The sequence below is a fragment of the Elaeis guineensis genome, chromosome 7 (assembly GCF_000442705.2).
Source record: "Elaeis guineensis isolate ETL-2024a chromosome 7, EG11, whole genome shotgun sequence".
Classification (NCBI taxonomy): Eukaryota; Viridiplantae; Streptophyta; class Magnoliopsida; order Arecales; family Arecaceae; genus Elaeis; species Elaeis guineensis.
The window spans coordinates 95,660,753-95,684,536 of record NC_025999.2 but is presented as its reverse complement, the minus strand read 5'-3'; the positions used below and the strand labels follow the sequence as shown (position 1 = coordinate 95,684,536).

Genomic DNA, 23,784 nt, shown 5'->3' with positions numbered 1-23,784 from the left:
TAGGTTTACTCTTTTTTTTTAATTATTATTAATTTATTTTCTTTTCATTCTACCCTCGAGGGAAGATTAAATGGAATGGCATCTTATTTTCTTTATTTAAAGAACAACTAGTGATATGAAAGCCCAAGCCTCCTAGATTTGTGTAGATTTCAAAGCATCCCAAGCTTTTTTTCCCATCTGCACCCCCCCCCCCCCCACCTCCCGTTGGGCGATCCGACGGTTGATGTCACGAGAGAAAGAGATTCATTATTTGACGTGAAAGATACAATCCAACCCCCTCATCTGAAATCTCAAGTTTTTCTGATAAAGCACGTGCTGGCCGCATGGTGAACGTCAGCATTAGCCACCTCATGTAAAGCTTATAAATTCACTAAATTGTAGCCCCAGAAAAAGAAAATTATAAGCAATTTTATGTTAATACGGGGATCTTGAGACAATTTTCCTCGTCAGAATGCATCGAAAACGATCGACAGGACTCGACACTTGGAAGTTTGGAGGAGACTTAGAGTAATTTCCCGGTAAACCAAGGACTTGGATATATTTTCCTCAACATAATATACGGAAGATCAATTATAATCCAGAGCGATACGTAATTCGTAATAAAATCAGGGACTGTCTGTAAGTTTCCTCAACGTTAACTTAGCTTATATATAAAAGGTGACTCGGTACTTCGTTCCCACCTTCCGCAGAAGCGAGAAAGGTTTGACGATTTTAATTCCTTTTCCCCGCCGAAAGTTCTCTTCCTTTATTTATTCTTGCTTCCGGGCACGATCGCAGTCCAGTAATTTCCAACCTAGCTTCCGAATCAAATCAGAATCCCAATCTGTGCTTCTCGAATTTGATCGACTGCACCAATAAGATCCTCCATTGTCGCTCCAAACCCTGGTTTGAATTCGAGGTCTCTTCGTCGTATCCGAAGGAACCAACGAAACCCTAAATCTCCGCATCGACTGGTTCGGGGCTAAGAAAGCCGAAAGGAGATGGTTTTCTACTTCAAGGCCCGGCCGGACGCGGGCGATTATACAATCTTCATGGGGTTGGACGAATACGAGAACGAGGAGCTCATCAAGTACGGGTTTCCAGAGAATATATGGTATTTTTTTTAACCTTAATTCGATTTCTTTGTCGCGGATTTTCTATTTTCTCGTTACGATCTGTTGATTGCTTGTGTGAACGAAGTATTGTAACATTTATGGGTAACTCCATATATCCGTTCAATTGTTCTTTCCATTATATTTTCTTGCCATTTTCTTTTTGTTGTGTTGATTCTCTGATATGGGATTTATGCAGCACATATTTGGTTATTGGCATTGTTAGTGCGGATATTTCATTCTCAGTTTGCTATCAAGATTTTCCACATATCCATTATCCAAATCCAGACAAGTTCTCTCTTTTGGTCACGTACTTCATGCAATATCCTTCTGACCCATGCATGCATCATTATACCTTTTTCCTGATCACATACTCATTCAGTGGCACTAGTCTTTGTGTTTGAGCAGTAATTAAGGATCACTTTCTTGAAGCCAAGGATTCATGTCCTGGAGGGACACTGGGATGGGGGGATAGGTACCCTCCATGTGTCGGGATAGGACCATCCCGCCCATCATCCCGGCATCCCGATCGACACATCTTGGGACATCCGTTGTTCCAAGTGCTGGGACAAGGTGGGACGACGATGCTCTCATTCCATGAGAAAAATGGGATAGCCCTCATCCTACAGGATTTAAAATCTTTTTTGAATCCAGAAGTGCATTTAGATGCTCGGCATAGTACGACATGCTTGTCAAAATATAGTCATATTCATTTCTTTACATTTAAAACTGAAAAAAAAAAATATTGCCACCTATTGGTTGTATTAGTTGTTTAGGAATAGCTGTTTTGTTTGGAGCGATAGGGAGTTCTGAGTGTGTGGCTATGTTTATCCATTTCTTTGTCAGGGAAGGGGAATCCTAAATGACATGCCATAAGTGGGTTAGTTTTGTCTGAACACATGGTTGACATACTTATAAAGGATGAGAATTTACGCTTGAGAAAGATATAAGTTGGCATTAGTGAAGGATGGGGAGGTCATTTGACATATAAGTTCTACTCTTCTTTTCCCATGTCAGTTATGGCTTAGAATTGTGAGAGCTTGATAATAGTTGAAGAGGTTGCAAATACCATGAATTTGGAGTTTATCTAAGATGTATAGGAGGAATACAGTTTATTTTCTTCTTTTCCCATGTCAATTATGGTTTAGAATAACAAGAACTGGAATTTAGTTGAAGAGATCACAAAAGCCAATAATTTGGAGTTTATCTAAGATGTATTTGAGGAATACATGGTAGTCGAATTATGACTATAACTCGGTGGTTAACTGTGGCCTCATAAAAGTAAGGTGGTTTTGCTGCTGCATCACTTTACCTTTCCAACAAGGCTATTTATTTTGAAGCCTTAGGCCTGGGGTTGTCTTTTAAGCCAAAACTATGGGTTAGATATAAACTTACCGTCATCGATTTAAAATCAGCAGGCCAATATGGTACCTTCAGTATCATATGGTTCGGCTATGAAACTAGCATCAGTATGGTTGTAGGGATGCTGAAACCATCCTTATTGTCATGTACTGATCATATTGGCCATTGTTTTTTTCATTCCTTTTGATATTTTTAATTTTGGTCCATATCATCCATAGTGAAACCATATCAATCCTATGTAATGCGGTGGAAAAACAATACAGGCTCCAAGCTGATATTTAAAATCAAAGTTTTCTGAGCCGGTATCGTCAGCCGTATCGGCTAGCTGATGGTACGGTTTTCGTACCGTATCGAATCGAGGTGAACTGATGAAAGCAAGCAGACCCAAATCAGAAGAAAAAAAGAGAGAGAGAGAGAAATAGAGAGAGAGAAGGAGGAAGAAAGAAAAAAGGAGGAAAGGAGCCGGCGAGGCCAGTCGAAGGAAAAGAGGGAGGGGAAGGAGCCGGCGAGGCCGTCGGATGGCCTCCGACTGACCGCCGTGGTTGCCGAAGGGCGCAGTCCACTGACGCAGCACTGCGGGTGTGCAATAGGGGCGACGCTCCTGTTTCGCGAGTTTTTTAAAAAAAAATTTGGTTTTAAGTAAAGCCGGCAAATAGTTTGCCGGCTTCACGATTTTTGGCTTTTTTTTAAAAAAAATCTTTGAAGTTGACAGTTGCCGACTTCATCAGTTTAAAACAAAAAATAAAATAAAAACAGGTGACGACCTGTTTCAAAAAGAAGAAGGGAGCGGAGCTGCGGAGGGGCTCCGCCCGCTCGATCGCCCTTAGGCTGTCAGTATCAGCTCGCCGGCCACAGGAGGCCTCGCGACAGAGGCTCCGTCCGTCCGGTAGGTCCCCCCCAGTGCTCTCTCTCTGTGGCTCCGCCCGCTCGACTGCCTCAGACCGTCGGCATCGCTCGCTGGCCATCGGGGCCTCACGACGGAGGTACCGTCCGTCCATAGGTCGCCTCCCCAAGTGCTCTCTCTCTTGAAAGTCCTATCGGACGATACGGAGCTCGGAAGTCCTCCGACGGCCGCAGCCGGCTACCGCCGGCCTCCGATGGCTCCCACCTCCCTCCCTCTCCTCCTCTTTCTCTCTCTTTCTCACTTTTCCTCTCTTTCTCTCCGTACCATCAGTGTACCGAATTTACCGGCCGAATCATGCCGGTTGTCGCTGGTCTGGTACGATACAGAGTGTACCATCGGTTCGGCATGGTATGAAAAATTTGTTTAAAATCATACTTCTATCTAAAAAGGATTGATTTTTTGATACCTTTATATGGCTCAAAAGAAAAGGGCAGCAACTCTTTTAAGTAAACCTTAGCTCTTGCTGAGTTATAATTGAGTTTTAAAAACTTGATTTCAGTCAGCTTATAGCCTAGGCCAGCTCATGGATGGGCCAGAATCGGGCTAGAGATGCCTAGTCCTAGAACCAACAGCCATCAAATCAAAATGTCTAATGCCACGAGCTCTCCTTCCTTGTCTCCCCACATTGCACTAAACAAATCTCACCTTCAAATGGGTTTGAACACATCCGGCCTCCTCGTGTGACATGTACTAGCATAGTTTCACTTGAGCTCCACCCTAGCCTCTTTTTCCCTGCTCCTGCTGGTGCATCTCCCCCACCTTGCCTCCATTGCTGCCTAGCCTTCTCTCTACTGTTCGTGGCTGCTTACCTTTCCATGCCTACCTTGGCTTTGCTTGGCCCTCCTCAACCTCCATATTATCTATTATGTCACAAAATTAACTCTCCTCTGTGCTATTGCATGCTAGTACACTGCTCACATTTTGACCTTCATGGTACCCTCTTCCATGAATATCTAGGCCCTGCTGCTTCACGCTGTCTGCCTAATGTCTTATGGTGCTTTGTGCGACCACAGAAAAATGGAGGAATGGATGGTGAAATATGTAATAAAATTATTGTTGGGTGAAGGAATTATAGAGTTGCTTCCAGGGTGAAGGTTTTGTGAGTTGTGATCCCTCATCCCAGAACCATGCGCTAGGGGTTTATGGTTGTAATTTGAGTAGTTGCCATTTCACTGGTGTTTTTTTCTCTACTGTACACCCTCTCATGGGGGGCGACATTGTTTAACAAGCATTGTGTCTCTTTTTTCATGTTAATTACTCATGGTTTCTTGATTCAATTTATGGATTCTCTGCTAGAAATTTACTTGTGCGTCAAATGTGCCCCTCCCTAATTTTTATCACATCTGCTAATTTTGGTAATTTGGTACATGTACGCATACACATTAACAGCTTATTATCTTGATTTCTTTCATAAGCAGTTACATTGAAGACTTTATTCTGGGTCCCCAATATTTCTATGGTGTGCAAAAAATATTTTCTTTTTGTGGTCTTAGAATATATGGAGATTGTAACTTGTTCAGCATCGACTAGGCTGTATATTTACAGGTTAAACTTACTGGGTCAGTCATGACTGCAGGTTTCATGTGGATAAGATGTCCCCTGCTCATGTTTATGTCAGATTGAATAAAGGTCAGACTATTGATGATATAAGTGAAGGTCTACTGGAAGATTGTGCCCAGCTTGTCAAAGCCAAGTCAATTGAAGGTTACATGCAGTGAATGTTTGTGCTGTCATTATGTGTGATTATCGAGATATAGCTGTGTTGGTGATATTTATTTTGTTCCTTCTAGCACCACTCTTTTGTATCTAATTTCTGCATGCTAATTTTTGTGTCTTACAGCAATTCCAGCAGCTGCTTCCCTCCTAACCTGTTTATATTTTTGCAGGCAATAAAGTGAAACATGATGTCGTTTATACTCCATGGTATAATTTGAAGAAAACTCCTTCAATGGATGTTGGTCAAGTTGGTTTTCACAATCCTAAGATGGTGAGTCATCTGTCAGTATATAATCTTCTGACTTTCTTGCAGCATTACAGGCACTACTTGAATTATGTGACTTCTGATTGTTTGGACATCACCTAAGCTTGCTAAGCTGATATCTCTTCAAATTTTAAGATTTTTTGATTGAATTGTTTGACACATCATTGTTCAAGTCTTATTGTTGTTCTGACGACTTTATCCTTTGGAATGATCCTCTGCTTCATATAATATTGCAACCTGAGTGCTTAAAGTCTTAGCATGGCCAAAGAATAGCATAAAGGTTGCTTATAGTTGCAACCTTCCTCTCCAGGGCCGAAGCTTACTATGATTATCTTGAAACTTGACTGGCAAGCTCTCCTTTAGACTCAGGTTTGTTTACTGTATCCATTTTCAGCAGCTAGAATCCGAAACATAACCCGCAAACCTTATGCTTATTTTTTGGTTTCCAATTAAGGAATCCTTTGGCTTTTATTTGTTAGAATGAACTTTTTACTGGTGGCATTTGTTACTGACCTTGTATCTATTTCTTTTGCATGTAAAATTCCATTTCTTTCTCTCCAATTTGGGGTTCTCGATTCTTCTTTTGCCCCGTTCCCTGCCAACAAAAGTTTATCCAAGCTGTTTTACGACCTTTCATTTCAGTTATTTCAGTTTCCCTTTTGGAGTAGTTATGGCCTGTCAGTTGTTTGATTGAGGAAGTTGAATTTAACTGCCACTGCACTGCACAGTCCCCCATCAACCTCCTTTTCTAAAGCCTTTTGGCATAAGATTAGTTCTCACTCATTCCTCTTCTTGGCTAGATCTGGCAACAACTAGAGCTTTCAAACCTCCTTTAGTCAACCCCTTCTCTTTGTTCTTTCTGATAACACTCTCTGAATAACTTCGTTGGCAGGGTTGGTATTATTGTGGTCAAAAAAAATCTCTCAAGTTTAATCCATGTGATCAGAGATGGTACATAATACAGAAATGGAAGTTTAATTTATAGATGTCTTGTATGCTTTATGCTTTTGAGCAGCACATAAGGAGCTTATCAGTCCCTCTTGTTTTTTTTGGCTTGCGATGCCTTTCTGTGTTGGTTGGATGACTTTGACTTTCTTGGTACTTCTTTCTTTTTTACACATTAATCATTCTTAAAGAGCTATGAGATGGACTGATTGTTATAGTTTTGATGATATTTTATTAACTTTCTTTTCACTAATGAAGATAAGATATACCTTGCCAAATTTTTTAATTGTTTTGTGAAACTTCACAAAATAATGTGATCTTTTGTAGACCGTGCCCCCTTTACTGGTCCTAAGTACCCTCTCCTTTGTTTACAGGTCCATACTGTAAGGGTAGAAAAATGCATAAATGAGATTGTTAACAGGTTAAACAAGACAAAGGTGGAGAGAAATCCTGACTTGAAAGGTAAAAATATTACAGTTCTTGTAACACTTGTTTGAGAAATTTTGATGCAATCTGTTTTCCAGTATATTGCGTACTCTGCCAAATTATATCAAGCCAGTCGTAAATGATATCAAATCATAGCATAAATGCCTTGCATGACTGTATGTGACATGAGACTGTAAGCATTTCAAGTATAAATGGCTGATTAGTGATTGCATGCACTTGTCAGCAAATGCTTGAACCAATAAATGGTATCAAATCATCACATAAACACCTTGTATGGCTGTATCTGACATGAGATAAAGCATTTTGAGTACAAATGGCTGATGAGTGATTGCATGCACTCCTCAGCAAATGCTTGAACCAATAATAAGCTCTACTTTTAATATTTAACTTAATGCATTTAAAATATGTTATCTCTAAACATCAAAATTAAAGTTTTCAATAAAATATTGTTATCTACATGCAACGTTTAATAGGTTTGGATCTTTGAAAGACCACTTACATTTAATCTTTAAAGCAAACAATGAAGGACTCCAACCTTATTAATCAAAAAATTCTGTCATCCATTCTATACACATGGTTTTTCAATAGTTGTGCATGCATTATCCTATAACTTTTGTGGGATCTCTATGATCTACCGACTATCACATTGTTCCCCTTCTTTACCACACCACATGCATAGCATTTGTGCAAAACTACTACCATATTTGACTGGATTTCTTGTTCCACAACATCAGGGAACCTTCTACATTGAAGCTGACCCACAAAACTTCTTGATAAATATGCATTAAAATGGAGTGTATTAACTAATCAAAAATTAACAAAGTGGTTAGCATATTGTGAGGTTCTTGCCCCATATTTTTCAAGAATTGTTTTGAGATAATAAACACTCTTTGCACACATTTATGTGTTGTTTTATTTGGCCATTAACAGGCAACTGTAGTTCCTTTTTCTATCTTGGTTGTTTCTTGTAGATGTGTTAGTGGATACTACTTATCAATTAAAAACTCAAATTTTTGTTCTGGTTACAAGAATAAATTGTTGGATGTGTACGAAGAGCTACCCTTATTGCTTTAAGAACACAATCGTGAGAATTTGACAGTTGCCACACGAACTGAGTATCTTTATAAATAGGATTACAGTTGTGCAGTCAAACTGACAGGAGATAGTCAAATGCAAAACAACCTTATTGGAGCGAGCTCGATGTGGCTTATTACGTTCTACCACTCTTATGTTGGGCTGTGCTGAATCCTTTAAACATCAGTGTTTAGATTTTTGTTGATCTAACTTTTTTTTTTTTTTCATTTTTTAAAATTTGATAGAAACCCCAAAGCCGCACTCCTTACTGAGTCATGCGATTATTTGCTTTGCTACTTGGTGACTCAATAGCTGATACTTCATATCATTTTGGAGATGTATTAGTGTTTGTCAATTTACATTTGCCAAGTTCATCAGTTCTATTAGTCCTTGATTTGTGATATGCAGTCTCAGAAGTTTTTATTCAGTACACTGCTGCATAAATTATACCCTTTAAATATGTGCATCATTATGTTTGCATGGAAACCCGTAGCAAATCTGCTCATCCAACCATGCTAATTTGAATCAGTACCTTTAGATCCCTAGAGTTAATATACATCCATCTTAGGAAGATATGCTGGAAGTATCTTGCCAGCAATATATAACACACATAGGACTGCTTTGCCCTTGACCTTGTAAACAACCAGAATACCATCTTTATCTGCACTCTTTTGTGGCACTATGTGGGCTTACCAAATTTTGAAATGACAGGAGGAAGATGTTTGGGGTTGTTGCTTCGCTGCCAAGAGGCATAACATCATTAGAATTAATCCTGCTGAATATAGAGGGAGTTAGAAATCTCTATGAATGCTGGTGTACTCCCTGAAACAAAAGAAAATGAAAGAGTGCATTGAAGTTGAAGATGTAATGATTGAAGTACTAAATATAAATTGTTCAGCCATCAACATGTCATTAAGCAAACGCTAAAGAAAGCAGTATTATTAGCTAAGGATTCAAACATTATTTCATCTAGTTTGTGCCATAGTTCAGAAAGATAAACATTATTTTATCTAGTTTGTGCCAGTCTGAAGGTTGCCCTCTCACCATAGTTCGAAAGATAAACAGCACCACTGGACGACACTCAACTGGCTAAATAAAATATGATTTTCTATTATTTTTTTTCAGCTAAAGTACTTTGAATTGATCTCTAGTGGAGTAGGTATGCTCAAACACTCTATTGCACTATTGAATCTAGCTAAATAAATCTATTGTTTTAATCAGTGGTAATGACTTGTGCTGATTGTTGATAAATAGCTCCTATCATGTGTGTACTTCCAAATAACCTAAGCCCAGAAACTAACATGAGGTAGTAATATATTTGGTTGTGCCCATTATGTTGTGTGCATGTAGACCAGCCAATTGTTGGCCGTATTGGCTTATATGTCTTTTCTTGGACTTTGCTTTCTATCTTTTGGTGATAAAGTAGCAAAGCTTGGTTAATAGTTTTGCCATACTAACATGATAATTTCTTTGTGCCTGTTTCCTTGTGCAGCTGAGCGAGAAGCTGTTAATGCAGCTGAAAAGGCAGAAAGAAAGCATCAGTTAAGGGAGAAAGTATGCCCTTGAATCCCTTTTAACACAAAGACATTAAGTAGATCAGCAAGAAAAATTTGGTGAACATTATAATTGTTGACCAAGATTTATAGCAAACATGGCTCATAGATAGAAGAGACATGATTAAGGAATATCTTGTAGGGACCCGTTTGGTTGACAAGTTTTGTCAGAGTGGGTGCACAAAAAACCCAAAATGGATGAGTTTTACAAAAATGGTTGTTTGCGAAGATCTGTTTTGTCAAAAATTGATAAGTCCTAAAACCTGAAAAGTGAGTTCTATGAAAACAGTCTCTGCCCCTGTTTTTTTTTATGCAATCTGTTTTACAGAAAATCATTCTTTATACCTATTTTCATATAACTCATAGGCAATCAAACGGCCCTGTAGTGATATTTAACCACTACTAATTATTTGGTCTTAAGTCCAAAGGAATTTGGAGGTTGGATCCTCCTTGGCTGCATGAGCGTGAGCAGTAACTAACAAGACGGCTGTCCCTACCTGTCATATTCTCTAGTTTTCATTACCAGACCTCTTTTTTAAGTTGCCGTAGAGTGGAATCATCAACCTGACCTAGTGTCATAAAGATTACCTAATCCTTTCATGGAACCTAATTGATTTAAGAGTCTTGGTTCATAGCAAGCCCATCTTAATGGGAAAAAAGCTCGGATGATGCTTTATTGTGAAGAGGATGATGATATCCCTAGTTCGGGGGAAAAAGTCATCATTGCATAAATAATTTTCTCCAAAAAGCTCATTTTTGGTATTGGCATTGCAGAAAAGGAGGGAGGAGATGGAGAGGCTTGAGAGGGAGAGACAGGCAGAGATCAGAAGCTACAAGGGCCTGATGGTCTCAGAAAAGATGCGTCCAACAAACAAATTGCATCCACCAATAAATCCCTGCAAGAACTGGAAGAGGATTTCATGTAAAGGTGGGAACTTAAGGCTGATGGAAAGCTCAAACTTTGAAAGCTCCACCAGATCAGTGCGGCAAGGTGAATGATACAGTTTGCCCAGACTCATAAATTTTGCTCTAATGACTTCATTAAGCCACCAGCAGCAGACTTGTTTGATATCAAAAATTGTCAACAAGGAATGGGATCATTTGTGAGTTCTGGTTGGTACAAGTAGCCTTATTACACATGATGAAAGATTAACGATTTAGATTGTCGACTAATGATTTAGATTGTTGTCTGTTTTTTATTAGAATGTTATTTTCATTTATACCTTGACCTCTTATCCTATTCTTTGATGGGAAAAATACTTGATCATGAGCCTTGCTATAAGCCAAATTAGCCAAGTCTGAGAGTTCTTTTTTTTTTTTTTTGCCTCTCCCCTTTTTGTGTGTGTACATTATCGTTGAACGCTAGAGGGTAGCAAGATGTTGCTTAGCTTGGCTGTTTGATACCTTTAGAGGTTAGTCATATTTCATGACTTCCTTTGATCCAATTGGTAGCTAGAAAATTTAGACAAATGAACGTTCTTGATGTGATAGGAGTCCAATACTTCATTTTTGGTTCTACCCCTTCAAAAAGATGCCATCAGAGATCTGGTTCTTTGACAGCGGAACAGAAGGAGGTATGGATATTGTATCTTGGCTTCACTTCGGATGCATTCTTCTCTCTGAAAAGTAGGTTTCATTAGTTATTTCGGAGGTTATGATTCCTATTTTTTGAGACATTAATCATATGAACTTTATGCAATGTTTTCGACAACAAATCATGCCTGCAATAAGATCCGGTCTTTCAAACTAATTTTCATTGGAAGTGGTCTGTCCTCGGCCTATGCGTGCGACCCATGCTTGGATTTAGATAGAGCCCATTTTTTATTTTTGGGCGAATTATGATCCTAGTTTCTTAACTAAGTTGGTTTTCTTAAATGGTATCTAAATTATAAAAAATTAAAATTTAATTTTTAAATTATTCGAACCGATTTAATATTATCCTTAAGCGTGATTTCAGTGATTTTCTTTTACCGGAAGTCAGAGGTGGCAACTTTCGGTGCTTACGTAAAGCATCTTTTACTTACACAGTTCAACCGGTATGATATGACTTAAAATATTTGAAAAATTATTATTGATGTGGCCAAAATCCTTAATTTTAGAAGTCTTCCTCTTCTCCTCCACCGTCTTCTTCCCTAGTTCTCCTAAAATCTATAAAATATTATCTTCATCTTTTATCTCTCCTCTTCCCATCAATTTCTCTCCGATTCCAAGAGCGAATCCAACAATAGCCTCCCCGTGGTGCGTGAAGAATCAAAAGACCATGTCCCTCCCCTTGACTTGCATCCGAAAATCTACCTCAATGCTAACCCCTGATGGTGGTGGCACTATAAGGGGGAAGGAGTCGATGGTGAAGCTAGCTGCTATGTGCTAGGTGCGGCGCCATCGATTTGGTCGGTGGGGATGAACATGAAGCCCACTTGGTCTCCGACTTAGATGAGCTGGAGCATGTTGTCATATTGGATAAAGGCAGCACAGTTGGGGTTGTGCACTACTGCGTACTGGGCAAAGTTGAAGTTGACGGTGCCATTGGCGGTGGAGAAGCCCAGGAATCGAACGTCGTCCATCTGGATCTTGAGGTCTAGGGGCTGAAAGAAGATGGGAAGGTTGCCACCAGTGCCACTACTACAGGGATTAGGAATACTATTGTCACCACGCCTTATTGGTTTCGATGATCTCAGAGAAGTATAGAAGTGTCGCTGTATCTTCCTGGCTCACTGTCTCCCACCGGTGCTTGAGATTAGGCTCCATCACTGTCAATTCTTCAATCATGTAGCGGACGAGGGCATTCTCACCGACAGTCCAACAGTCCTCGATGAGGATGATGGGGAAATCACAGTCACGGGGAAGTTTGCTGATAAAAGGGTGGATGGTGAAAGTTGGGATTGGGTCGGAGTTGGAGATTTGCTTCATAATTTTTTGTGGGGTGTTTAGAGGGTTGGTGGTGGGGAAGACTGCATCGAGGGATATGATGGTGAGAGAGATGATAGGGAAGTGGATGGAGTTGGAGGAGAAGAAGAGGACAAACTCTTGTGAATGGAGAGATGGGAGGAGAGGATAACTTCTGAGAATAGGTGATAGTGTGCGTCGGTTTAATCATACAAGTAAATAGTATTCCACGTAAGTACTGAAAGTTTTCACATCAAATTTTCGGTAAGAAAAAATTATTGAAATCGCATCTGAGTACAACATTAAATCGATCCAAAAATTTAGAAACTAAATTTTAATTTTTTATAATTTAAAAATTATTTTAAAAAATTAATTTAATTTATTGATCAAAAATATAATTTATCTTTTATTTTTAGTCCAGGTCTGTGAACCATCGATACAGGTTGGGCGCAGATTAAATTGGGCGTGGAGTGGATATGGATCTGACAGACCCCACCCATAATTGCTGAGCACGCATGCCCCTGAAAAGTGAAATCTACAAATATTTTTCCCCCCTTTCACGTGAAAGGAAAGAGATGGGAGAGGAAAAGTAACAAAATAGGATTCAGCACCGCGCCAAACCCCACCGCCACGCAAAGGCCAAATCACCCACCATGCCAAAACCCCACGCACGCCGGCTTATCAAAGGCCAAATCATCCCTTGCCAAGCCTTAGCTTCTGACATTGAAAGATTCCGAGGGCTCTGCCATCCTCATCCTTTCGTTTCTTTGTGTGTATATATATATATATATATATAAGAGAAATGGGCTAGCTCAATTTGTTACGATCCAATTCGTTTCCATTTTTGGACTAGGGTTCAAAGTTGATATGTTTAGGATGGCTGACCGGGTTCGAGAGAACTAGTATATTGGCCTGATCATGAATTAACACAGTTTCAGGCTTGTTGTGTGGCACAATTTTGACTCTGATTGCTATCAAAGCTCGTGTCCTTGTGTATTTGATGTATATAATTTCATATATTTTTGGTAGTGCATAAAAATTAAAATAATAGATAATCCACTGGTCTATACTCACCCACGAAATTGTGTATGCTGATGTGGCAAAGAAAATTCTATAACAAAAAAGGATGCAATTCAACATCATTGGGCTTCATAGCACTTCAATATGTGGCATAGGTTCCATTCTGAAATTGTTCAATTGGATCTACATCAGCTAGCTTCGTATGTCCAAAAAATTCTATTATTGGGAACAAATGGCCCGAATTTAGATCATAGACACCGTACTACATCAAACTATGTCTCATGTTAAACCTTGTGTTGTGAAACTGTTTTGTTGTCCTTAGAATTATAAAGAATGGGGGATGGATGAACGTGAAGGCATCTTGATTGATCCAATAATTCCCTTCCAATGTTAAGGGCGAGGAAGATTCGAGGCTCCAACATGCCCTCACTCTCTTGTACACGGACCACCCGCATGTGGATGTCCACAGTGCAACTTCCTTCATCTGCACTCTACTAATTCCAAGATAACAACACAGCAGGAAGAATTAGATTCTAAAGCATGCCCACTTGCGTGCGATCCTATTACATTACACTGTTGATCTCGTGACCACACAACAACCAAATTTCGTGAAGGCCTTCTATCTTATCCGATGCCCTCTGGCGCTATTTGAGTCGATAACCTCTGTATCCAGTGTCCAGATGTTTCTAGTAATAGCGATGATATTCCTCCAGGTTCCCAAAGCCTTTACTTGGTAATGGTACTTCAAAATCGAATCCTATTTCGGATAGATATAAAGCATGATGTCAGTGATATAACCTTGATGAACCTCGTAGCATAAACAGATCAGCACTGTGGGCCTATGGGACGAAACAGAAGTCGTGTCATAATCTGGCAGCCCACAAAAATTAATGATTTTTAAAAGCTAAATTTTATGGCTCATTAAATACTTTATAATTTTTTTATTGCCTCACCTCCTCTCTTCGTGGCATTACCGCGCGTGGAACGGTGGAAGAGACCGGCAGAAGGCTTCAGCTGGTTGGTTTCCTTTTATTGATTCCAGATTCCTCCACAGTCGCAAGGGTTTTATAGTGATAAAGAGGAGAGGGGTGTCGGGACTTTTCCCCCACTTGTGATAACTGGAGGGAGGAATCCCCTGCGCCCGGCCTCCCCGGCATCCAAGCGTTGGATTGAGTGAAGGGGCTCTCGTTGCCTCCTTTTCTTTGGGATTTGCTTGGTTTGAGAGAGAGAGAGAGAGAGAAGATGCTGGAAGGGAAGGCATTGATCCAGGATACGGACATGCCCAAAAGGATGCAGCTGCAGGCCATGTCCTGTGCCTCCCAAGCCCTGGACCTCTTTGATGTCGCCGACTGCAAGAACATCGCCGCCCACATCAAAAAGGTTCCTCTACCTCCCTCCCACCCATCAAATTTGTTTTCTTTTTCCCAGAAAATTACAAGGATGGCACCTCTTTATACGACTCCACTTCTCTTCTTCTTCTTCTTCGCAAGTCTCGCATCCTGGATTGGTATTACCATGTTGGTGGTGATGGTGGCAGGAGTTTGATAGGAGGTATGGGCCTGGATGGCAGTGCGTGGTGGGGTCCAACTTCGGGTGCTTCTTCACCCATAGGGAGGGAACCTTCATCTACTTCTGCCTCGAGACCCTCTACTTCCTCATCTTCAAAGCTGCTGCTGCTGCCACTCCTGCTTAGCCACCCGAGCTGTTTGCTGCCGGTGCTGCTTGGCTAAACTACCCTACCAACAAGAGAGAAGAAGAAAAGGAAAGAGAGACACCATCGGATATTCTCAGGGCCTCTTTCCTCGCCCACAATATACTTTTCTTCTCCTCCTCCTTAGGGTGTCTTTCTCCCGTGTGTATACCAACAGAAGTCGATGTTTTAGCAGTGAAATAATAAATTTCGTCTGCTTTGGATGTAGCTTCAGCTCTGCTTCGGCTTTGTGTTTTGATTCGTTTTTATGATTGCATCGACCAAAACGGTTCGATTCTTCCGAATTCTTATAAATGCGTCTATCCTGTTCATCATCTTGACTCTGAATGGTTGAATGCCGGCATTCGAGAAAGTGAAAACAGCAACAGCAAATGGAGAGAGTTATTTCAGGACTACGGAAGCATGGTATTTGATGCCGATCAAACGAATATGATGATCTTTCAGGTTGCAATTCCTTTCTTAAGCATCACATTTCTCGCTATAAAAGGAACACAGATCGGCAGGTTTCCTACACCTGAAGACCAAAGGTACAGCATAGGAATTAGTGGGCATCAATACTACATGAAGTACACATCCACCAGGGGGAAAAATTATACACTCATAACCCGGAAGGGGCCAAGAGACATCAGCTTTGTGTGTCTACCAGTTTTTTGGCAACCTTTTGAACAACCAAGCCAGTAGACGAGAATGCAAACAGCTTAGGAAAGTCTGGCAATCATATAATTGATGAAAAGAATTGTTATCAACAGTTGAAATGTTCCGTAATCATGTTCATCTTTAAAGATGACATCCCAAAATAACTACCATATTTCAAAAAATTTGCCATACAACACATAGTCAAGTGAAGCATCCTCTTCTCAGTGCCCCTGCATTTTCTGTATGCAGTCACAGCACTGGAGTCAACAGGGGCTTGTTTGTAACATGAGCCTCTAAGTTGCCCAGAACCAGGTCTGCCATTGCTTTGCAAGTTTCCCAGGTGCTGCTCCCCACATGAGGCACCAACACCACGTTTTCTAAACCAAACAGCTGCTCGGGAACATGTGGTTCGTGCTCAAACACATCGAGGCCAGCCCCTCCAAGCCGGCCCTCAAGCAGAGCCGCTACAAGCTCTGGCTCATCTACGTGAGGTCCCCGTCCAATGTTCACGAGCACACCATTTGGGCCCAAGGCGTCAATGACCTCACGATCGACAATATGGCGGGTTTCCTCTGTCAATGCGCACGCTACGATCAGCACATGGCAGTTAGATGCCAAATCAATAACACTTGAGTAGTATTTGTAATTTGTCTGTGGCTTTTCTGATCTTGAGAAGTAACTGATGAGGCAACCAAATGCTTCAGCTCTTTTGGCTATGGCCAAACCAATCCTGCCAAGCCCAATTATACCAACTGTTTTGCCACTGAACTGCAAGAAAAAGATTATCACACGGTGAGAGTTCTACAAATTCTAATTCAAGTCTCTTAAATTAAATGATTCAAATACAGCGGATGTGTAACCTGAATTCTTTGTCACTCCAGAATGTTTAAGTTTTGATTTGTTGGAAATGGTTTTCATGGCACCGCAACTAGCATACAGAGACCTGTCTTGATAGTTCTTAAATTTCCAAGTTGAGAATCATTGGAGCTATTCTGATCAGCTCCCTGACAAACAGCGTTGCGCCGTGTCTACCAGCAATTATTGCACATATACTCAGACTGATCTTAAGCAGTATGCAATGTCATGGAAAAGGAAACGAGGCTGCCCTCAGAATTGATAGCCAAGAACAAGGACGCTATGATTGTTGTCATTATACATATGCAAAGGAACCGAGATATGGATGAAGGTATATATATGTATCAAAATCAGAGCTGGCAGCTGATGTGGAAAGATGTTTCTTGGGTGTCGTGTGACAATTTAATAAGGTCACAAATGTGCAGGAATAATTGGTCAATAAAGTTGTATAAACCAAATCCTGATTTAGACAATGCACTGGGTTATGATACTATGCCAGCAGCTACATGCGAATCCTTTTTTGTTTCAGATTTCTCATAGTTGGTTGAGTTATCTTCTAAGTTTTTATATACTGATATGTATAAATGAGATGCATAGAGTACTTCTGAGTTTTGTCTATTCTATAATTTTAGATGGAGTTATTCTGATAGGATTTCAACTTGTAGTAACAGTTTTTAATTTCATAAAATCCGTCTCTTGTCAGGTGGAGGTCTATCCAAGACTAAGAGTTGATTCACAACTTTATCTTCATATATTCCCTCTTGTACCCTACCAAAGATCTGCAACCGATGAAAGGACGGTCTTCTGTTCAGATAAGAACATCAATATAGAGAAGTCTGAATATTCATGATTTTGTGTAGCCTGATAAGATATGAGCACTCCTTAAAATATGGGAAAGAGGAAATAGTTACAATAACAAATCACCAATATGTTCACAAATGAACTACCTAATTTCTGATATGTACCATGTCTCTGAGCTTTAAGATGGCATTCGTTCAATTATCTTTTATGATACATAAGATATCTTCTTAATTAGTAATAGTTGGGCTATTTATTTAAACATAACCAAGAAATAGGAGACTGCAAGATTGCCAAAAATGTCTACTTAAATAGCAAAAATGTCTACTTAAATAATCATGCAATGCCATACCATTGAAGCAGTATCCACTTGATCAAAATGTGACTGTTGGGTGGATGTCTGGCCAGGACACCACCTCCCAAGATTCTTTCAGTACCACGCGATGCAGCAGGAAGAAAAAAAAAAACAAAACAAAAGGAAAAATAATCAAAATACGTGGATCAGCCACAAAAGGGCTCGCCTCCACGGGGCATGCAAACTTCACTATGAAAAAGAAAATTTTACAAGAGGAGACCTCACCCTCAACCCTTGTACACCCAATTCTCTCTCACCTGAAGTTCCCCTCACAAAAGCTCTCTCTCTCTCTTGGAGACCCCCCTGAACCCCTGAAGAGCCTGGCGACCGCTGTCCAGGAGCCTGCTGCTCCTTCTCTCACAGCAGCCTCACGCTTCTCTCTCTCCTCTGGTTCGTACGGCGGCGAGAAAACCCAACCTTCCCTCTCTGTTTCGTCACAGGACTCTTTTAAAGGGTTAAACATGGTTTAAACTTGATTAGAGAGGGATTATGAGTCCTAAACAAAGCCAAAAAACTCCCTGAACCGTCGGATCAAGACCGGGATCTCTCTGGGCCGTCCGATCGTGCTCCGATCCATGGAATAGTGTCGTGGACCGCGAGAAACGCGTGGGAAACGCCCATGCGGTCCACAGGCCCCGCCGTGGACCGGGGTGGACCGGGGCAAAGGGGCCGCGGGACTAGGTCGCACGTCCCGCGTGGGCCTGGGCCTGGGTCGCGCGTCCTGCGCGCCGCCGCCTGCGGCCGCGCCGCTGCCGCCCGCCGCCAGTCGCCGGCGGTCCTCCGCCACCTCGATTCTCGTGCCGACTTCAAAAGCTCGTATCTCCTCCATCCGAGCTCCGATTCAAGTGATCTTGATCTCGTTGGACTCCGTTTTTCGCCGCGAACCTCGCTGTGGGCTCAATGTGGGCTGAATCTCGAGGCGTCAAATCCTAACAATCTCTACCTCGACTCGATATTCGGCCTCCTCCAAACTCTGAGAGCTTCTGGATCTCCTCGCCCCCATGCCCTGGGGCAATCACCTGCTGATCATAGATGGACAAACATGGGAGTCGAGCCAGGCTGCTCGATCCCATCTCCGTTGTATGCTGTGCTCCTCCTGACCCGAGACCTGCTTGGGGCATCATCCTGCGGCAATAGGAATCTTACCTTGCGACGTCGCCTCTCGTCCTCCCGAGTCTCCTGTCTCGTGCCCGATCCGCCTCCTGGAGCTCCACCTCGCTCTGGGCTCCACCTGGCTCTCGATGCTCCACCTCGCACTGGGCTCCCTACCAGGTAATAATGTCTTCTACTCCCCTTCTTCCCCTCCAGCACAATCCTATCGCCGCGTAGCACCCTCAGAATTCCTCCACCAGCTACCATCCTGTAGCCTCTCGAATCCAGTCTGCTAAGTGAGATAAGATTCCGCCTGAAATCGGATATGTATCGGACCTCCCCCAATCTCCTCACTGCACCGTCATGTGTCCTCCAGCTGACCGTCTCAATGCCTCTGATCGCACAGCTCGATCCATCCGGCAGATATACAGTGCCCTCACTGTTCTCCAGGGAGTCAAACTGTTCCTCTCTGCAACATACATGATAGGGGCATGCAGAATCTAATATCCACTGCTGGGAAGAAGTAGATACCTCGTCAGATATCTCCAGGACATCTCCATCTGAATCGCTGCCGGCCGTCGCTACAGCAGCCACCGTCCGATTTTCAGTTGAGGGCAATCTCTGGCTAGATGCCCCAACTCCTCGCACCGGTAACACCTGGTTTTGCTCAAGTCCCTCCTGGACTTAGACCGCCCTCGTTGCGATCTCCTGTCGCTCCGTCTACCGCCTCCTGCTCCTCCAGAAGCCACCAAAGCTGAGCTATCGCCACCTGAGCTCGAAGCTGGGTTCTCCCTCCTGAGAACCTCGTTCTGGAGTATCGCCGCGGTGACCTCGTCCATCTTGATAGTGCTCTTCCCCACTAGAAGAGCAGTCACCAAGGACTCGTACGAAAGGAGAAGCGACGCCAGCAAAACCAGCGCCCTGGTCTTCTCCTCAACATTCTCGCCAACGCTGAGGAGGTCGGTGAGGATCTTCTGGAAGTGGCTCAAATGCTCCTGCATGCTTTGTCCCTCAGTCATCCGCAGTTGGTAAAACTGCCTCTAGAGGAAAAGAGTGTTGGTGAGAGACTTCGCCATGTACAACTCCTCGAGCTTCGACCACAGCACCATCGGGGAAGTCTCGCTCAGCACATGGATCACCACCTCATTCGCCAGGTACATGCGGATGGTACTCACCGCCTGCATCTGTAGCCGTTTTCAATCCCGCACCTCCACGGTGGTCGGCTTCTCATCGCACAAGAGAGCATCGATCAACCCCTGTTGGATGAGCACGTCGTTCACCCTTGCCTGCCACAAGGAGAAATTGCTCTTACCATCGAACTTGTTGATCTCCATCTTGATTGTTCCTGTTTTCTCCATCTTCAGTCTTGCTCACCACCACTGCAATCTGCGTCCTTGTACCGCCTTGCTCTGATACCACTTGTTGGGTGGATGTTTGACCAGAACACCACCTCCCAAGATTCTTTCAGTACCACGCGATGCAGCAGGAAGAAAGAAGAAACAAAACAAAAGGAAAAACAATCAAAATACGTGGATCAGCCATAAAAGGGCTCGCCTCCACGGAGTATGCAAACTTCACTATGAAAAAAAAAAATTTACAAGAGGAGACCTCACCCTCAACCCTTGTACACCCAATTCTCTCTCACCTGAAGTTCCCCTCACAAAAGCTCTCTCTCTCTTGGAGACCCCCCTGAACCCCTGAAGAGCCTGGCGACCGCTATCCAGAAGCCTCCTGCTCCTTCTCTCACAGCAGCCTCACGCCTCTCTCTCTCCTCTGGTTCGTACGGCGGCGAGAAAACCCAACCTTCCCTCTCTGTTTCGTCACAGGACCCTTTTAAAGGGTTAAACATGGTTTAAACTTGATTAGAGAGGGATTAGGAGTCCTAAACAAAGCCAAAAAACCCCCTGAACCGTCGGATCAAAACCGGGATCTCTCTAAGCCGTCCGATCGCGCTCCGATCCACGAAATAGTGCCGTGGACCGCGAGAAACGCGTGGGAAACGCCCATGCGGTCCACAGGCCCCGTCGTGGACCGCCCGGTCCACGGTGGACCGGGGTAAAGGGGCTGCGGGCCTAGGTCGCGCGTCTCGTGTGGGCCTGGGCCTGGGTCGCGCGTCCCGCGCGGGCCTGGGTCGTGCGTCCCGCGCGCCGCCGCCTGCGGCCGCGCCGCTGCCGCCCGCCGCCGGTCGCCGGCGGTCCTCCGCCGCCTCGATTCTCGTGCCGATTTCAAAAGCTCGTATCTCCTCCATCCGAGCTCCGATTCAGATGATCTTGGTCTCGTTGGACTCCGTTTTTCGCCGCGAACCTCGCTGTGGGCTCAATGTGGGCTGAATCTCGAGGCGTCAAATCCTAACAGTGACCATTTAGTTCTATTAGTTGCTGAACAGTCAATTAATCAGCTTGATCATGTATGTTGATAATCCAACAGTTGGATACAATATGATACCTAATATACTGGCTAATGTGATGCAAGAATAACTTGTATTTATCTTATTTTGTGTTGCTTATTTTCAAGGTACTGCCAGTTCCTAGAATAGTCACATTTCGAAACAGCTAAATATTTTAAGAAGAAAGAAAGTTCTCTCTTGACCGAGTTACACACAATCTCTTCCCCTGCAATAAGCAAATGCACATTTCAAAACAACTAAGTATTTTAAGAAGAAAGAAAGTTCTCTTTTGACCTAGTTACACACAATATCTTCCCCTACAATAAGCAAATAGTGCTTGTAGCTCCATCAGAACAAAATAAGTTTGCTTCCTTCAACTACCTTAGAATGATACCAAAAAAAACTACCTTAGAATGGTGTTTGTTCCCTCCATTAAGGGTGTGTGGCGCGGTGGGGGAGGGAGGGGCTTGGGCCACAGGTGGTGGGCACAACTGTGGTGAGGAAAATGGGCTAGTCTGGTTTCTATTCAGTGACTTGGAAGGTACAGATAATGACAGTGGCAAGGGAAAAGAGAGCCAGGGAGGAATACAGAAAAAGAAGGGAGGTAAATACCTAGAAGAAATAAAGGGAGAAGAAAGAGCTTTACACTGGTGAGGCTGGAGCTAGCAGTGTGGTCTGTGTAGGTGATTTGAAAGAGAATGGGGGATGTGATATGCCCTGTGTGCCAACAGACAGTAGATAGGAAGAAAAAGGGGCATGCCAACATATCTCAATGGGATAAGGATCAAGAAAGGGTTGGAGATACGAAAGGATTGAGTTAATATATATCTATAGAACATGCATTTTATATTATATAAAATCATCATGCTAGCCGATGCCAGTAGGCTATTTTGGATGAAGAGTGAGCTTGGCTTGAAACTCAGTTCGAAAACATGCATTTTGTATTATATATAATCATCACACTCGCCTATGCCAGTGGGCTATTGGCAGGCAGGCTGAACCTAATTTGATCAGGCTGGAACTAATACAAATGTGAATTATATGGACTGTTTGGGGCTCTCAGGACAGACGAAACTGGGGATTCACTCATCCAAAATTGATACTAGCTAAGAATAACTTGTATAAATTAGCTTACTTGGCCCTTATAAGCAGTTGGATTACTACCTAGTTGCCCACTAACCTTTCCCAGATGCCCAGGGACCATCTTGGCAACATTGGCTCACTGTGTCCGTGCATCCCATTCTTCTCACTTTGGCCACAAGGATAAGTTGATACATTCCCATATGAATAAGCATTTCCAGCCAGGTACTAATTTCGGGCATTATAACAAATAGTGGCTCGTCATCAATAATAGAAACCCTAATAACGAGAAGAAATAGGAAACCAAACAAAGCAGTCCTATTTGCTGCAAATTTCTTGATAAAAGATCCGACTTGGAGCTTCCCTGAAAGAATCCTAGTAAGAGAAGAAGAGGAATCCATCTCATACCTTGGATGAGAGCTTGTAATCCCCCTTGGACTTCCACGCGCCGTTCCGGACGTACCGATCGGCCTCGGGGATCCGGCGCATGGTGGCGATGGCGAGGCCGATGGCGAGGTCGGCGACGTCGTCGGTGAGAACGTCTGGGGTGTTGGTGACCCGGATCCCCCTCTCCCGGCACTTGGCCAGGTCCACCTTGTCGAGCCCCACGCTGAAAGACGCCACGATCTCCAGCGCCGGCAGCGCGTCGATCGTCTCCGCGTCCGCCCCCACCGCGGTGCTCCCCACCACCGCGCGGATCGAGGCGGCATTAACCCGGAGGAACTCTTGCCGCTTCTCCGGCGGGGTCTCCCACAGCCGGAAGAGCTTGCACCGTTTGCCGAGCTCCTCCTCGAGGTAGGAGTCCATGGGGTAGGTAAGGAGGACGCCCAGGGACTCCATCGCCAGTGGCGACGGTTGTGGCGGAGGAAGAGAGGAACTAGGTTTAGGGTTTTGGTCGCCCTCCTGTCCCCGGTTCCTCGCTCTTCTCCTCCGCGCTTGGTTCGGTCTCGCCGGCGCGGGTGGTAGACGAGGGAGTTCTGGATTGGGAAAACAGCTATTTGATGCACCGCACCACATCCAGCGGCCGCCATAGCTAGTTGTCCTTTTTTTTTTTTTTATAATTAAATTAGTTAATTAATTAATTAATTAATTTTTATTTTAAAATTTTAAAAATATAATTTAATTTAATTTACCAGCGGCGATTGCATCATTTTATGTTTGTTCTCCGTGCGAAGTCAAAAAATAAAATATCCTATAAATCTCACAAACAAATCTAATTCTGTTGCTAAATATAATTTTGATATGCTTAATAATATAAGATGCAATCTAATCGATAGCGCTGTTTATTTTTCACAAAATATATCGAACAAACAATGTGATGGAATATGAAGAAAGATTCAAATGTCACGAGGGAGCGGATAGACCTCCAGTTGTTTTGTATCATTTTGAATTCAATTAATAACAGCCGCACAATCTTTCTTAACGAGAATGCTCTTGTCTGCGGCTTCTTTCTGGTTTCAATATTCTATCCTATTAGGCTTTATTGGGCGTGCCCGGAATGTTCTATAAAAAAAATATTTCTATCATTTGACTGGGTCGTTGGAGTCCTAGATTGATTGGTGTGATTAGTAGATAGGTTGGTTGGAAGATGGGGTTTGATTTTGCGTC

General features: G+C 42.8%; 2 protein-coding genes and 1 pseudogene across 2 annotated transcripts; 2 read left to right on the top strand and 1 right to left on the bottom strand.

Annotated features, from left to right (window-relative positions):
- Positions 1–699: 699 nt before the first annotated feature.
- LOC105048290 (uncharacterized) lies at positions 700–10,556 on the top strand (annotated as a pseudogene).
- Positions 10,557–14,250: 3,694 nt separating this feature from the next.
- On the top strand, positions 14,251–15,191 carry LOC105048291 (uncharacterized). The gene is made up of 2 exons (XM_010927558.3): positions 14,251–14,643; positions 14,801–15,191. Exons 1-2 carry the CDS (start codon positions 14,506–14,508, stop codon positions 14,954–14,956), a joined length of 294 nt encoding a protein of 97 aa, XP_010925860.1. The 5' UTR covers positions 14,251–14,505; the 3' UTR covers positions 14,957–15,191.
- A 481-nt stretch (positions 15,192–15,672) lies between these two features.
- On the bottom strand, positions 15,673–23,194 carry LOC105048292 (hydroxyphenylpyruvate reductase-like). The gene is made up of 2 exons (XM_073260324.1): positions 22,585–23,194; positions 15,673–16,378 (listed from the first exon to the last, which is right to left on the bottom strand). The coding sequence occupies exons 1-2, from the start codon at positions 23,191–23,193 to the stop codon at positions 15,860–15,862; spliced, it is 1,128 nt and encodes a 375-aa protein (XP_073116425.1). The 5' UTR covers position 23,194; the 3' UTR covers positions 15,673–15,859.
- Positions 23,195–23,784: the final 590 nt, after the last annotated feature.